The sequence below is a fragment of the Mobula hypostoma genome, chromosome 2, assembly GCF_963921235.1.
Source record: "Mobula hypostoma chromosome 2, sMobHyp1.1, whole genome shotgun sequence".
Taxonomy (NCBI): Eukaryota; Metazoa; Chordata; class Chondrichthyes; order Myliobatiformes; family Myliobatidae; genus Mobula; species Mobula hypostoma.
In genome coordinates, this window is record NC_086098.1 from 82,544,315 (window position 1) to 82,560,900 (window position 16,586).

Sequence of the window (16,586 nt, forward strand, 5' to 3'; positions counted from 1 at the left end):
TCAACATTTTGGGCTAAGACCTTTCATCGGGACTGGAAAGGAAAAGGGAAGAAGCCAAAGAGAAAAGAACCACAACACACACAAAATGCTGGTGGAATGCAGCTGGCCAGGCAGCATCTATAGGAAGAGGTACAGTGGACATTTCGGGCCAAGACCCGAAGGCCCGCAATGTCAGCTGTACCTCTTCCTATAGATGCTGCCTGGCCTGCTGCATTCCACCAGCATTTTGTGTGTGTTGCTTGAATTTCCAGCGTCTGCAGATTTTCTCGTGTTTGCGAGAAAAGAACCAATTTGGGGGAGGGGAAGAGTACAGGCTGTTAGGTGTTAGGTGAGAACAGGTGAGGGGGAAGGTAGGGTGAAACGAGGAGCTGGGAGGTGATAGTTGGAAAAAGTAAAGAGCTGAAAAAGAAGGAATCTGTCAGGATGGGAGAATCTGATGGGAGGTAGAGAAGAGGAGGGGCACCAGAGGTAGGTGATGGGCAGGTGAGGAGAAGGGGTGAGTGGGAATTGGAATGCAGAATGAAAAAGGAGAAACCAGGGAGGGGGAGGGGGGTGACATTACCAAAAGTTACCAAAATTCAATCCATCAGGTTGGAAGTTACCCAGACAGAATGGGAGGTGTTGCTCCTTCCCCTCCCCCACCTTCTTGTTCAAACTCAAGTTTAATTATCACTCAACCATACACATGAATACAGCTAAATGAAACAGCATTCCTCTGGGGCTGAGGTGCAAAACACAGAACCAAGAGTCACACACAGCACATAAAGCACATGTAATTATGATAACAAAACAATATAATTACAAAAAGTATATTTTAAAAAAACAATACTGTAATAATATAGCCCATATCCCTGAGTGTCATGGCTTATGTCTGATGTTGCCTGGAGCCATGTTTCTGCATGAATAACCCACAGCAGTTCTTCATATTGCATAGTGCAGCTGCAGGCAAACACAATCCAGCTTGTCTGGCTTCTTCTCCCTTCCTTTGGAGTCCTCATGAAGGGTCTCAGCCTAACACATCAACTGTTTATTTCTCTCCATAGATGCTGCCAGGCATTTTGTGTGTGTTGCTCTGGATTTCCAGCAGCTATAGAATCTCTTGTGTTTAAGTTTAAGGATCTCAAGTTTAGAAAGTTTGACACTCTTAAATGGAATACAGAGTTCAGTTTTGTTATGATCCAGAGAGGATCACAACACTATAAACACAGTTACCAGTCTTCTGTAATTTAATTGTTATTCTCTATTCTGTTTGTGTGTTTAGGAGCCGATGATAACAACCTGAATTCAATCTTCTATGAGCACCTGACTAGATCACTGCAGCAGAGTTTGTGTGGTGACTTGATCCTAGGTCGCTGGGGAAGCTACAGCACTGGAGACTGCTTCATCCTGGCTTCAGATTACCTCAATGCACTGGTTCAATTGATAGAGATTGGCAATGGCCTCGTAACTTTTCAGCTCAGAGGACTTGAATTTAGAGGCAAGTTCCATGATAACTCATATCTGATAGAGTTTGTATGTTCTCTCATTGACCATGTGGGTTTCTTCCCACAATCCAAAGGTGTATAGTTAGGGGTTGTGAGTTGTGGCCATGCTTTGTTGGTAGGGAAGCACGGTGACACTTGGGGGCTGCACAGCACAGTTCTCAGACTGTGTTGGTCATTGTTACAAAATGATATATTTCATTGTACATATGATAAGTAAAGCATGAACTTTATAGTTACAGTAAGGTTAAATGGTTTCATTGATTCAGTGGTCAGATCTTTGGTAGATCAATTGATGAAGATCGATTGCTTTGATTAGCAGGTTATTTGAACTTTTAGCACTTTTTGATGCTCCTGAAGTTTCTTTGCTTTACTGGAAAGACACACATTAGTTTATTTGAATTCTACTTTTTGCTGATGATAAAAATAGCAGTGAAAAATTGAAATACATTTGGAAATGGTGAAGGGGAACACTAGATGGCATGATAAATTGACACATTCTTTAATTTGTGCCAGAGGTTTGAACTGAAACTGTTTCATTCAACCAGTGTTATTTCCTATTAACTGGATAGTCATTCATTTCAAGTGAAAATAGTCAGAATGATTGTTGTCGAGAACATGCGTGATGTTTTGCAACGATAAGTCTCTCTAGCAAACTGGGCCACTGAGGGCTATAAGTATTGTAGAACTATTTATGTGGGTCGTTGAAATCGTAGACCTAGATTCAGATTCAGATTTATTTATTGCACGTACATCGAAACATATAGTGAAATGCGTCGTTTTCATCAGCAATCAACGCATCCAAGGATGTGCTGGAGCAGCCCACAAGTGTCACCACACAATCTGATGCCAATGTAGCACGCCCACAGTGCTCAGCAGAACAACACAGAACAAAACAACAGCAAAACAAGCCCCTTTCCTCACTCCCACCTACCCACACGCATGGACAGTCCTCCAACTTCAGGACAGGCCTCCAGTCTCAAGGCTTCGGCCACTGGGCTTCAATGCCCAGACTTCCAGTCTCTGGTACCGACCCCAGGGATAGCCAATAACAGGATCCTGAACTCCAGACAAATTCTGGGCTCAAGCTCTCAATGTGCTGATTTAGAATAGTCATGTATGTTGCACGGATGTGTGTCTAGACCTGTTGATGAATTGATATAGATAGATTGATCAAATTAGCATATTATTATTGCATCTTTTTAGGTTAGCAGAGTGTGAACAAGATTTCTGATGCTCTTAACCTTTCAAGTATTTACTTGAAAAATAGGGTTAATTCTGTTTGTTCTTAATGGTAAAAAGTAGTAAGTCTTTCAGATGTCACCTGTGGCTTGGCTGGTTGCCTTTGAGTGGGTGGGAGGATGGAAAAGGAGCTTGTTTTGCTGTTCAAGCAACACACATCAAAGTTGCTGGTGAACGCAGCAGGCCAGGTAGCATCTCTAGGAAGAGGTACAGTCGACGTTTCGGGCCGAGACCCTTCATCAGGACGAAGGGTCTCGGCCCGAAACGTCGACTGTACCTCTTCCTAGAGATGCTGCCTGGCTTGCTGCGTTCACCAGCAACTTTGATGTGTATTGCTTGAATTTCCAGCATCTGCAGAATTCCTCGTGTATTGTTTTGCTGTTGTTATGTTGTTTGTGCTGTTCTGGTGAGTATTGTAGACATGCTACGTTGGTGCTGGAATGTGTACAACACTTGCGAGCAGCCCCCAGCACATCCTTAAGTGAATTGGTTGTTGATGCAAACGATGCATTGTTCTTTATGTTTCGATGTGATAGATAAATCTGAATTTGAGTTAGAATTATCTGGGACTAAATTATTTGATCTTTATAATTCAGGTTTATGTCCCTCATCCACTACAGAGTGAGTTCTGCGCAGTGAAAGATACTGGCATAAAGATTGCTATGCTACTGTTTAGTGTAATTAAATCGCATCCAGTTCTTTGTCCTCCTCCACCCACTCCATCTGCCTGTCCCTCTTCCCACTGGATCTCCCCCCCAACCCCACTGTTCTCAGCTGCCTTTCCTACCTCCCTCATTTTATTCCATGCTCCACCTTCCTTTCCTATCTGCAGTCTCCCTTCCTCACCTCGCAGCCTCTGAGATAGAGTTCTGATAAGATCATAAGGTATAGGAGCAGAATTAGGCCATTCAGCCCATCAAGTCTGCTGCTCCACCATTACATCACGGGTTCTCCTTTTCCCCCTCAGCCCCAATCTCTTGCCAAGAATCTATCAACCTCTGCCTTAAACGTACCTAATGACTTGACCTCCACAGCCTTATTATTATTATTTTTTTTTAATTGAGATACAGTGCAGAATAGGTGTTTCAAGCCCTTTAAGCTGCACCGCTCAGAAATCCCCCGATTTAATCTTAGCTTGATTATGGGGCAATTTACAATGACCAATTAACCTACCAACCAGTATATCTTTGGACTGTGGGAGGAAACTGGAGCACCCGGAGGAAACCCACATGGTCACAGGCAGAAGGTACAAACTCCTTACGGATAGCGGTAGGAATTGAACCTGGGTCACTGGTACGGTAAAACGTTGTGCTAACCACTACACTACTGTGCTGAATAGATTACTGTATAAACATCCAGCGCTATTGACTTGAATTGTATTAACCAGCCCAACGAGTTTCAAGAATTTGAATACTTGCTTATGTTTCTTGACCAGACCCCACCAAACTATCCAGAGTAACAATACTACTTCCCAGGATCTGCTTTCATTCCCACTTGTATGCCCTACATGCCAATAAAACACATGAGCGTCTCCGGAAGATGACACTGTCTACATTCCACCTGAAGTATGTTCACCAAATGGATTTAAGCCAGTTTAGCCAAGTCCAAGCTCCCACCATCACTTCCTTCCCTCAGGCCAGCCACACCCCCCCACCACCCCGAAAGCTCTTGGCCCAAAATGTTAACTGTTTATTCCTCTCCACAGATGCTGCCTGACCTGCTGAATTCCCCCCGTATTTTTTGTGTGTGGTCCTCTAGATTTCCAGCATCTGCGGAATCTCTTGTGTCTCTAAGACTATTTCCACACACATTTGTCTTGTCCACCTGCCCATAACCCCTCTTCACCTGGATCCACCTTTTGCTTGCCAGTTGTTGCTCCATCACTTTCTTATGACCCTCTATCTCTCAGTTTTTTTACTATAATAATCCCAAGTCTTTGTTTCTTTACACTGGCTGGATAAGCCTCCAATTATATAAAGGTAAATAGTTTGCAGTGTAGTAATATTCTACAGACTTCTGCACTCCTATTATGGGGTTTTGCCATGGCTATTGTAATGGCTTCTTCAAGCTGCTACTGATGCAGCACTTCTGCCATTCCTTCTGGTATAATTAACCTGTTGTATTTTATTGATAAATTACATAGGGTCATACGTGCCAGATTCAGAAGTAAATAGCAGCTATTGCCGATCATTTGAAGTTGTATTTTGTTCTGGATTTTGATGTTCAAATTATTTTCTGTTTAGTTGTTCAAACATAACATTAATTTTTCAGTGACATTGCAACAGCACAGATTAGTGTAAAGCAAAATAAAATGTTCTAATGTGGGACCTTTTCTGTATGGTATTTATCTATTGTTAGTTTGTAGCTGGCTCAACAATTGATACTTTATTCATTCATTCATGAAGAACTATGAAGAATGAAAATTTACTGCAAAGATATAACTACACTTCAAAGTGCTTCTAAATCAAACTTGAGTAGTACTGGGAGCATTTTAGTAATTGACAATATCTAGAATAGGTGAACAATAAGTGATTTAGCAGAAGGCCGTAACAGTCAATGTGGGTGCACAGATTTTATCAGCATTTTAGAAAGACGACATTTGATTTTAAACTCATGATGGGGAGCCTGAAACTGGAGTTGCATACTGTATTTATTTATTTAGCGATACAGCACAGAACAGGCCTTCCAGCCCAACAAGCTATGCTGCCCATCAACCCACCTATTTAACCCTTGCTAATCACAGGACAATTTACAATGACCAGTTAAACTACTGCAGGTACATCTTTGAACTGTGAGAAGAAACCTGGAGGAAACCCAGTTGGTCACAAGGAGAATGTACAAGCCTCTTACAGATGGCTCCAAAATTGAACTCTGAATTCTGACACTGTAATAGTGTCACGCTAACTGCTACACTACTATGGCACCCATTGTGCTGCCTGTCATTGAATAAGCCTGGTGTTTACTAGGGAACTGTTGAATGAGCAATTCCATAAAAGCACTGAAGGTGCACTGTGCCTTGTTACTTTAATTATGAACAGCTTCTTCCCCTCTGCCATCCAATTGCTAAATGGACATTGAATCCTTGGACACTGCCTCACTTTTTAAAATACCATATACAGTATTTCTGATTTTTGCACTTTTTAAAAATCTATTCAATATATGTATACTGTAATTGATTTACTTGTTTATTATTTATTTATTTTTTTTTTCCTCTTCTAGGTTAGGTATTGCATTGAACTGCTGCTGATAAGTTAACGTCCCATGCTGGTGATAATAAACCTGATTCTGATTCTGTTTGTGGCACCAGACACATATTTATATTAATAAATGTTAGTTGTGGCCATAGCAATAATCCAATATCTAGCAGACAAAGAGTAATCATATATACATACCATGGGAATTTAGGTGAGGACAGCTTTTCTCTATCATTCTGTGCACGGAGTTTAGAAGAATGAGGGTGGGATCTCATTGAAATCTACCAAATATTGAAAGGACTTGATAGAGTGGGTGTGGAAAGGATGTTTCCCAAAGTGGGGCAGTCTAGGGCCAGAAGGCACAGCCTCAGAATAGAAGGATGTCCCTTTTGAACAGTGATGAGGAAGAATTTCTTTAGGCAGAGGGTGCTGAATCTATGGAATTCATTTCCATAGATGGCTATGGAGACCGTCTTTGGTATATTTAAAGCAGGGGTTGATAGGTCTTGATTAGTAAGGGTGTCAAAGGTTACGGGGAGAAGGCAGGAGAACGTGCTTGATGTGGATAGTAAATCATCCATGATGGAATGGTGGAGCAGACTCGATGAGTTGAATGGCCTAATTCTGTTCTTATGTCTTATGGTACATATGGTAAGGCGCATTTTGGATGATGCATGTGCAATATAAAATGCTTCATTTTTTTTCTTTCAGGTACATATTGCCAACAGAGGGAGGTTGAAGCGATAACAGAGGGAGCTGAGGATGACGAGGGTTGCTGCTGCTGCTGTGAGCCAGGGCATTTGCCCCACATGCTGTCATTCAATGCAGTTTTTATCCAACGCTGGCTGGCCTGGGAAGTCACTTCATCCAAGTACGTTCTGGAAGGCTACAGCATCAGTGACAACAATGCAGCGTGCATGCTACAGATGTTTGATCTGAGAAAGATGCTCATCACCTATTATGTAAAGGTAGTAGTATGCCAGTAAGTTGTTTTGCTTTATAAGTAATTTTTTTTGTCTCCATCTCTCCTCCATCTGCTTTAGGGATCTTCCTACTACTCCTGTCACAGCTAAAAGCTGTGATAAAGGTCTACAGCATAGCTTTGATTAAAGCTTTGCGCAGCCAATAAATCAGGAGTAAAATGGAGCAGAGAGGTGATAAATATACCGGGAATATCCTTGCAAGTATCGGGGTTAAACATCAGCAATTTTCAGTTGTGCTGTCAACAAAAACACAAGACTCTGAACCAGGTTTATTATCACTGGCATATGCTGTGAAATTTGTGTTTTGTGGCAACAGTTCAGTGCAATTCATAAAATAGGCTATAAATTATAACAGGAAATATATGTATTAAAAATAAATAAATAGTGCAAAAAGAGCAAAAATTGTGAGGTAGTTCATGGGTTTGTAGACCATTCAGAAATCTGATGACAGAGGTTCACTACCCTCTGGCTAAAGAAATTCTTCCTCAACTCTGTTCAAAATTATTCCTTTCAAATTTTGCCTCTGTGGTACAATTTAACTCATTACTCTGTCTCTGTTTGTACCCAGTCATTGGCTTGTCCTTCATTACATCCATAGTAACATAGAAAAACATAGAAAGCCTACAGAACAATACAGGCCCTTCGGCCCACAAAGCTGTGCCGAACATGTCCTTACCTTAGAACTACCTAGGTTTACCCATAGCCCTCAATTTTTCTAAGTTCCATGTATCTATCCAGGAGTCTCTTAAAACAGGGGCCCTCAACCTTTTTTGCACCGCGGACTGGTTTAATATTGACAATATTCTTGCAGACCGGCCGACCCAGGGGGTGGGAGGGTGTTCAAGTAGGGTTAAACTCACCTCAACATGTCTTTTACAGTTAGAGTTGCCAACTTTCTCAATCCCAAATAAGGGACAAACGTAGCAGTCAAATCCTGGGACACTTTACCCCAGGAAAGACTACCATGACCATGAAGCCTTGCGCAGGCACCTGTGTGCGCATGCGCGTACTTGCTGATTTTCTTTTCCCCCACAAATCGGTTTTGCCTTCATCTTCCCGATTATACTGTACATACATTATTTCTACTTCATATAGGCTGTGTATTTATCATATCATTCCTGCATTCCTGCTTTTACTATTTGTTAGTGTTATTTATTTTTGGTTTTATGTGTTATTTGGTATGATTTGTTAGGTTATTTTTTGGGTCTGGGAACGCTCAAAAATTTTTCCCATATAAATTAATGGTAATTGCTTCTTTGCTTCACGCCATTTTGGCACGAATGGCTTCATAGGAACGCTCTACCTTAGCGGGGGAAATAGGGACAAACCAATTTAGCCCAATATACGGGATGTCCCGGCAAATACGGGACAGTTGGCAACCCTATGTTCAAGTTCAACAGTGCGTGACAGGGAATGAGGAAAGGTGCAGCTGACTTATATCGTTTCCTCACGGCCTGATAGCACATGCTTAGCGGCCCAGTACCGGTCCGCGGCCCGGTGGTTGGGGACCGCTGTCTTAAAAGAGCCTATCGTTTCCACCTCCACCACTGCTGCCGGCAGCCCATTCCACGCACTCACCACTCTCTGCGTACTTAACCCCGACATCTCCTCTGTACCTACTTCCAAGCACCTTAAAACTGTGCCCTCTTGTGCTAGCCAATTCAGCCCTGGGGAAAAGCCTCTGACTATCCACATGATCAATGCTTCTCATTGTCTTGTGCACCTCTATCAAGTTACCTCTCATACTCCGTCGCTCCAAGGAGAAAAGGCCGAGATTACTCAACCTATTCTGATAAGGCATGCTCCCCAATCCAGGCAACATCCTTGTAAATCTAATTCAATTCATATTACATCCATCATCTACTTGTAAACCTGCTGCTAATTCTTAGCTCTATCATACTGGTTCCCATCCCCCTGCCCATGATGGAGCTGGCTGAGTTAACAGCCTTCTGCAGTTTTTTCCAATCCTGTGCAGTGGCCCCTCCATGCCAGATGGTGATGCAAACAATTGGAATGCTCTTTAGAGTACATCTGTAGAAATTTGTTAGTCTTAGGTGCCTTACCAAATCTCTTCAGACTCCAAATGAAATACAGCTGCTAGCTCTATTTGCATCAAAATGTTGGGCCCAGGGGTAGATCTTTGACACATAGGAACTAGAAGCTACTCACCCTTTCTTCTTCTGATCATTTGGTGAGAACTAGTGTATGTTTTCTCAACTTCCCCTTGCTTCATTTTCAAAGCAGGGAGCAAATCTAGGAGAAAAGTCAGATTTAAAGTATTTAAAACATTTCATTGGTCTCATCAGGGATGTTCACTTACCAAGAAGTTGGGGAGTGAGGTCTCACAAAGGTGAATGCATTGCATCATGTGGGGTGGGATGTCGTAGCATGGATGTAGTGGAGATAGTTAACCAGTCAGCATCCATGGTGAATATTTCTGATTGACAAACTTTCCTGAGAACTTTTAGAAATTAAATGTGTTTTAAGTTGCAGATGGAAAGAAAGAATGGATGAACAAAATAATGTCTATGATAAGGTGGAGTCCAGCCGAAACTGAATGACACCCATGGAGTATGTGCTGGCCAAGTGGTTAGGGCAGACTTTCTAATCGTGAATGATTCACCTAAAGAACATGTTTATAGAAGGAAACTTATAGGGGAAAGGAGAGATGAGGTTCCAGCAGGGAAGGCAATGTATTGCAGATGGTAGAAACCTGAAATAAAAACAGAGTACTGGAAGTATGTAGGAAATAGCAGCTATGGAGAGAAAATAACCAACTGGAAAATCTGGTTATCTGAATTCATTGTTAGCCCTAAGGACTGTGGTGTACCAAGTCAGAAGAAGAGATATTATTCCTTAGCTTTCATCGAGTTTCACTGGAATAGCATAAGAGGCCAAAGACGGAGAGATCAGAGTGGGAATAGAATGGAGAACAAAATGATAGGCAATTGGAAAGCCAGGGTCACCTTCTACATTGAGCAGATACTTTCTGGAGGGCAGTCAGATGGTCTGTGATTTGTCTCTCCATGATTAAAGATTAGCTTTATTTGACAGATGTACCTTGAAACATATAGTGAAATGCATAATTTGTGTCAGCGACCAATACAGTGAGAAGGGGCAGCCTGTAAGTGTTGCCATGATTCCAGTGCTAACAAACTTACTAACCCTAACCTATATGTCTTTGGAATGTGGGAGGAAACCGGAGCACCTGGAGGTAACCCACGTGGTCAAGGGGAGAACATACAAACTCTTTACAGACAGCACTGACATTGGAACCCCGATCAGTGATCGCTGGCACTGTAAGGTGATGCACAAGCTGTTGAAATAAAATATGAGTCAGGTAGATACAAAAAATACGATCGTTTGTAACAGTTGTTATATTTAAGGGTGGCATGGTAATATAGCAGTTAGTGTAATGCTATTACAGCGCAAGTGACTAGGGTTGAATTCCACCACTGTGTGACCTTCTATCTGTGACCATGTGGTTTTTCTCCCACATTCCAAAAGATGTATGGGGTAAGTAGGTTAATTGGTCAATAAGTGAGACTGAGCAGCATGGTTTGTTGGCCCTGTTACTGTGCTGTATCTCTAAATAAAATAAAAATAAAATATTCAATGTTGAGGCCGGAGTAATGTACCATACCTAATCTAAGAATGTTTTGTTCTTTCCTTGAATTTCATTGTAACATTGTAGGAAGCTGAGGACAATCGTGTCAGAATGGGAATCTCTGAATGTCCCTTCAGTCTCTTTCCATTCTCCTATCTCTGTCTCTGTACATCCTTAAAACCTGGTACACATCTAATTGTGATGAAAGGTCATTAGTCCCCAATCCCACACCTATAATCATTGTCTGGCATCCCCCTCATCTCTACTATTAGGATTGGTTTATTATTGTCACGTGTACCAAGATACAATGAAGAGCTGTATAAATAGTATATGGATCAAGTCATTACACTGTGTATTGAGCTAGAACAATGTAGAACAATAACAGTGCAGAATAAAGTGTAAAGTATACCAAAGAAGTTCGGTGCAGGTAAACAATAAAGTACAAGACCTCGTTATGATCATTTCAGAGACGTTAAGATGAATTCAAAATATTAAAAGAAAACAAAGTAATGTTTATATAGTAACAACTTATGCTTGAGCTCATACAATGCCTATTAATCAATTGGGTATCAGATCCTGTGCCATGTTGAACTTTGCACAGGATCAAGAAAGTACTTCCCCAGTGGAATTCTGGGCATCTCAGCAAGACTGGGCTCTTTTGCTGAACTCCAATGAGGCTCGCTAAGAAGCAGCCTGTCAGATTCAGGTTTCCGAATCAATCAATGGGTCACGGACTTCCGTGTTTGACAGGATTTGCTGGGAAAATACTGGATTTGTACAATTTAAGCGACTGATGGCCAATTGTTCTGATTGGAACTACCAACGTTAGCCAGCATGATATGTACTATTAATTCAGTCTCTCTCTCTCTCCACAGGCACTGACTGACCTGCTGGGTATTTTCAGCATTTTCTGTTTTTATTTCGAACTTCTGGCATTTGCAATTTTCCCCTTCTGTCTTGCCCTGCCTCGCTACTTTCTGCCCTATTCAGTGCCATCAATCACACCACAATAACTAAATAGCCTTAGAATTTTAAATCAGGACTTTATATATTGTTATTGTTATACAGGAAGTCACAAATTATTTATAGCTCCAAGTGGTTCAGAATCGGGTTTAATACCACTGGAATACTGTATGTTGTGAAAAGGAGATCAAAAATAGTGAGGGTTGGTTCATTGCCGGTTCAAAAAGCTGGTCTGAAAATGTTGAGTGCATGTCTCCAGGCTCCTGTATCTCTTCCCTGATGGTGGTAATAAGGAGAGGGCATGTTCCAGGTGATGGGGGTCCTTAATGAAGGTTACTGCCTTTTTGAGGCATCACCTTTTGAAGATGTCCTCGATCAAGGGGACAATAGTTCCCATGATGGAGCTGACTGAGCTTGCACCCTCTGCAGCTTTTTCCAATCCTGTGCTTTGGTTCCTTCTCACAAGATGATGCCACCAGTTAGAATGTTCCCCACAGGACATCTGTAGAAATTTGTTAGAGTCTTTGGTGACATATCAAATCTCCTCAGACTCTGTGTTCCATGAGGTATGCAAAAGGGAGACCTGGGAGGGAGCAGTTCATCAACAATGTTTTACATTTACATAATCTGAGGTGCCAGTGACCGTGATGTTATTTCTTACTTTCCTATTTGACTCTGCTTAAACTCTAATTGATTTTTTATAACCCACAGATTTTACTTTGTGTGAAACAAGTGAAGTTTTAAAAATTATCACTGAAACTCCACACAGCTTGTTCTGTACAATCTGACATTGATGTAGACAGAGAATGTTGATATCATGAAGATCAATCAATTATTAAAATTTCACTTGAATGCCAGAATCATTACCAAGCCTAATTACAAAGGATGAAGAGGAGATTAGCATTTTAATTTGTTATGCAATGCATTTAATTTGGGAAATGGCTCAAGTGGAACCTGTGACAATGACAGTACCACCATCACAAGTTTCACGCAAAGCAATCACTATTTGAGCAGGTGTGAACTGCCTGCTGAACTTCCTGAAATAGTTAGCCTGTTTAATACAGTTTTAAATGCTGTCCTTTTATTTGTTTATTTATTTATTGAGGTACATCATGGAATAAGCCCTTCTGGCCCTTCACGCTGCGCTGCTCAGCAACCCCAGATTTAATCCTAGTGTAATCACAGGACCATTTACAATGCCCAGTTAACCTACCAACCAGTACTTCTTTGGACTGTGGGAGGAAACCTGAGCACGTGGAGGAAACCCATGCGGTCATGGGGAGAATGTACGGACTCCTTACAGACAGCGACAGGAGATGAACCTGGGTCACCAGTACTGTAAAGTGTTGTGTTAACCACTATGCTACTGTACTGCCCAATTTGAATTGGCACTTACAGCAATGACAATTGGTCAACTCTTATAAGGGTGAGGCAACAAGTGGAGGGAACTGCACTTGAAAATAAACATTGGATAAAATTATTTTTAATGTCAATCCTGAAAAACTTGTCCTGATGAAGTGCCTTGATCCAAAATGTTGACTTATTATTCCCCACCATAGATGCTGCCTGACTTGCTTAGTTCCTCCAGCATTTTGTGTGTGCTGCTCAAGGTTTGTAGTATGTTATTTGAAAAACAAAAGGTTCTGTAGATGCTGGAAATCCAGAGAAACACACAGAAAATGCCTAAGGAACGCAACAGGTGAGATAGCATCTATGAAGAGGAATAAACAGTCAATATTTCGGGCCAAGATCCATCATCAGGACTGGAAAGGAAGGGGGCAGAAACCAGAATAAGAAGGTGGGGAGGGGGTGGATGGAAGGAGTGCAAGCTGGCAGATGATAGGTGAAGCCAGGTGAGAGGGAATATAGGTGAGTAGGGAAGGGGATGAAGTAAGAAGCTGGGAGGTGATAGGTGGAAGAGGTAAAAGTTCAAAGAAGAGGGAATCTGATAGGAGAGGACAGTAGACCATGGAAGAAAGTGAAGGAGGAGGGACACCAGAGGAACATGACAGACAGATGAGCAGAAGAGAAGAGGTAAGAGAGGAGCCACAATGGGGAATAGAAAAAGAGAGAAGTGGAGATATTTATTTTTGTGTTTCTTCTCCAACCTGCCTGTATTCTCTGAATTTGCTGTACCTTCTCAAATCTGTTTTTCATGTCTTCTAATCAACTTTCGATTACAAACAGGACCTTACTGGCACCTATCAAAGGCACAAATGGCATCTATTTTTTCCCCTTTTCTCCTCCCTCTCTTTGTTTGCCTCCATCTGTGATCTATCTGCCACAGTCTTCTAATTCCAGCACTGCTCACATCCCCTACTTGGCACTATTTTACATCTCTCCTCAGTCCACCAGTCACCTCAGAATCCCTTCTCGACACTCCTTTGTTTTTATTGGTCATCTCACCTCTTCACTGCCAGTCCTGATAGGATTGTTTCAGCCCAAAATGTTGGCAGTTGCTTTCCTCCCACAGATGCTGCTCTGTACTCTGTGAGTTCCATCAACAGATTACTTGATTCTCACAAATGGCATACATTGCAATTGTGGCAAAGATAATCCAGTTTTTTTTTGTCCTCCATCTGCCTGCAGCCTTTGACACAGCTGACTGCATCGTCTTTTTCCAATTTTATCCAAAGTCATCCAGCAATGTTCCCTTATTCTGGCAGACAAGAAAGCCTACAGTCAGTCATAATAGTTTAAATATTGGTTGACTGTTTACATACTGGCATAAAATCTGCAGATTGGTAAATAATTAGGAAAGTACTTGGTTTTTGTATAGTACTACTCACAGCCTCAGGGCATCCCAGAGCATTTAGCAGTCTATGACATTCTTTGCTTTTGAAGTGAAGTCATTGCTTTTACCTAGGAAATGTGACAGACACCAGACTTCCTCAAACAGCAATGTAATAAAGCCAAGAATGGAAATGGTTTGGTTTAACAAATAATTCAAAAATATGATACCTCTGACTATGCAGCACTCCCCTTAGTGTCAGGTGGAGCCTCACTTTACTGTAGATGTGCTTGAACTTGTCTTCTTCCAGTTAAAGAGGTGAGATTGCTACTCATTGAGCTACAGCTGATGCCATTAAAAAGTTAAGAGTATATTTATTATCAAAGTACATATACGAGGGATGATTGATACATTTGTGGCCTAAGGTAGAAGGAGTCAATTTTAGAAAACCTAGCACATTTATTTTTCAACATAGTCTCCTCCTATATGTACACACTTAGTCCAGCGGTCGTGGAGCATACAGATCCCTTCTTTCTAGAAGTGGTCCGCAGCAGGGGCGATTGATAAGTTCGTGGCCTAAAGTAGAAGAAGATGAGTTATTAACTTCAACCTTTCTACATTATCGCTCAAAGAGTTGAATGGCACGTGCATGTAACGAGAGCGTCTTAAACCTCCAGGTGGTCCACAGCAGGGGTGATTGATAAGTTCGTGGCCTAAGGTAGAAGGAGATGAGTTATACAGCTCTTGTTACATGCACATGCAGTGTTCAACTCTTTGAGTGAAAATGCAGAAAATTTGAAGTTAATAACATCTCCTTCTACCTTAGGCCATGAACTTATTAATCACCCCTGCTGTGGACCACTTCTGGAGGTCCAAGACACCGACCTCTACAAAGAAGGGATCCGTATGCTCCATGACCGCTGGACTAAGTGTGTAAATGTAGGAAAAATAAATGTGCTCAGTTTTCTAAACTTGACGCCTTCTACCTTGGGCCACAGACTTATCAATCACCCCTCGTATGTTACCATATACTGCCTTGAGATTTATTTTCTTTCAGGCATTTACAGGAAAATAAAGAAATACAATGGAATCTATGAAAACTATCCATAGGAAAGACTGACAAACATCCAACGTGCAAAAGAGGGCGAACTGTGCCAATATTACATTTTTTAAATAAATAAATAATAATGGGGATATGAGTTGTAAAGTCTTGAAAATGAGTCTAAAGATTGTGGAGTCAATTCAGCGTTAGGGTGAGTGAATTTATCCACACAAGTTCAGGAGACTGATGGTTGTTGGATAATAACTGTTCTTGAACTTGGTGATGAGGGACCTAGTGCTCTTGTACATCTTTCCCGATGGTGGTAGCAAGAAGAGAGCATAGCCTTGGATGGTGAGGGTCTCTGATGGTCAGTGTTGCTTTCCTGTGGCAGCACTGTGTGTAAATGTGCTTAATGTTGGGGAGGGCTTTGCCTGTGATGGACTGGGTTGTATGAATGACTTGCAAATGATCAGTGACAACAAGCCAGGGCTCTGCAGTTGGTCAAAAAAAGGTCAGCCCAGATAACTGAATGGAATAGTTCCTGTAACTTAGTGTCATGAAAGATATGATACATTAGAACATTTGACTGCTTCCTGCTTCATGTTGAAGTTACATCTGCCACGATACAGTGAGGACGAACAATGAGATTCTTTGCCCTTGGGCTATTCTTTTGGAATTCACTCCCTCGGCTTCACTGCCTCTCCAGGACTTTGTCTTTCCTTAGAGAAAACAATCTCCTTGCCAAGCATTTGGTTTCTGCTTCTATTTATACCCCCCACTGTTTCACAGTCCAGTTCTTCCTTAGAGCCTTCAAGCACCTTGGGATGACTATCTTTCATAAAGTTCTGATGTAATTTTGTTTCCTGAAGTTAATATTTTAAGCAGTGCTTTATTTCATATTCTAATGGTAAACTGTAACTGAGATCAGCATTCATGTCACATCTTGATGTCTCCTTTAAGCCATTCCAAATAAAATGAGAGGTGTACAAAATGGATGAGTGGAGTAAGATTTTTTCCAGGACAGAAATGGTGAATATGATGCACCATCATTTTAAGGTGACTGGAGGAACATGTGCGATGTCAGAAGTATGTTCTTTACACAGAGAGTGGAGGATGCATGGAATACACTGCCAGGGGTGGTGGTAGAGGCATTTAAGAAACTCGTAGATAGGAACATGGCTGATTGAAAAATGGAGGGCTATGTGGGAGAGAAGAGTTTGATTGATCTTTGAGTAGGTTAAAAGGTTGGCACAATATTGTGGACCAAAGGGCCTGTATTGTACTGTAATGTTCTATGTACTTTGTTCTCTATAATTGTTATGTGCTATAAATCCACCATGGTG

At 41.5% G+C, this 16,586-nt stretch overlaps 1 protein-coding gene across 3 annotated transcripts in view; it reads left to right on the forward strand.

The window, feature by feature from the left end:
• LOC134341494 (pecanex-like protein 1) overlaps positions 1 to 16,586 on the forward strand; it is a 275,158-nt gene that overhangs the window by 182,005 nt on the left and 76,567 nt on the right. For all 3 annotated transcript variants that reach the window (XM_063039370.1, XM_063039362.1, XM_063039377.1), the window contains 2 exons: positions 1,262 to 1,477; positions 6,629 to 6,885. In XM_063039370.1, coding sequence (XP_062895440.1) covers positions 1,262 to 1,477; positions 6,629 to 6,885 — 473 coding nt within the window. The remainder of the gene's footprint in view (positions 1 to 1,261; positions 1,478 to 6,628; positions 6,886 to 16,586) is intronic.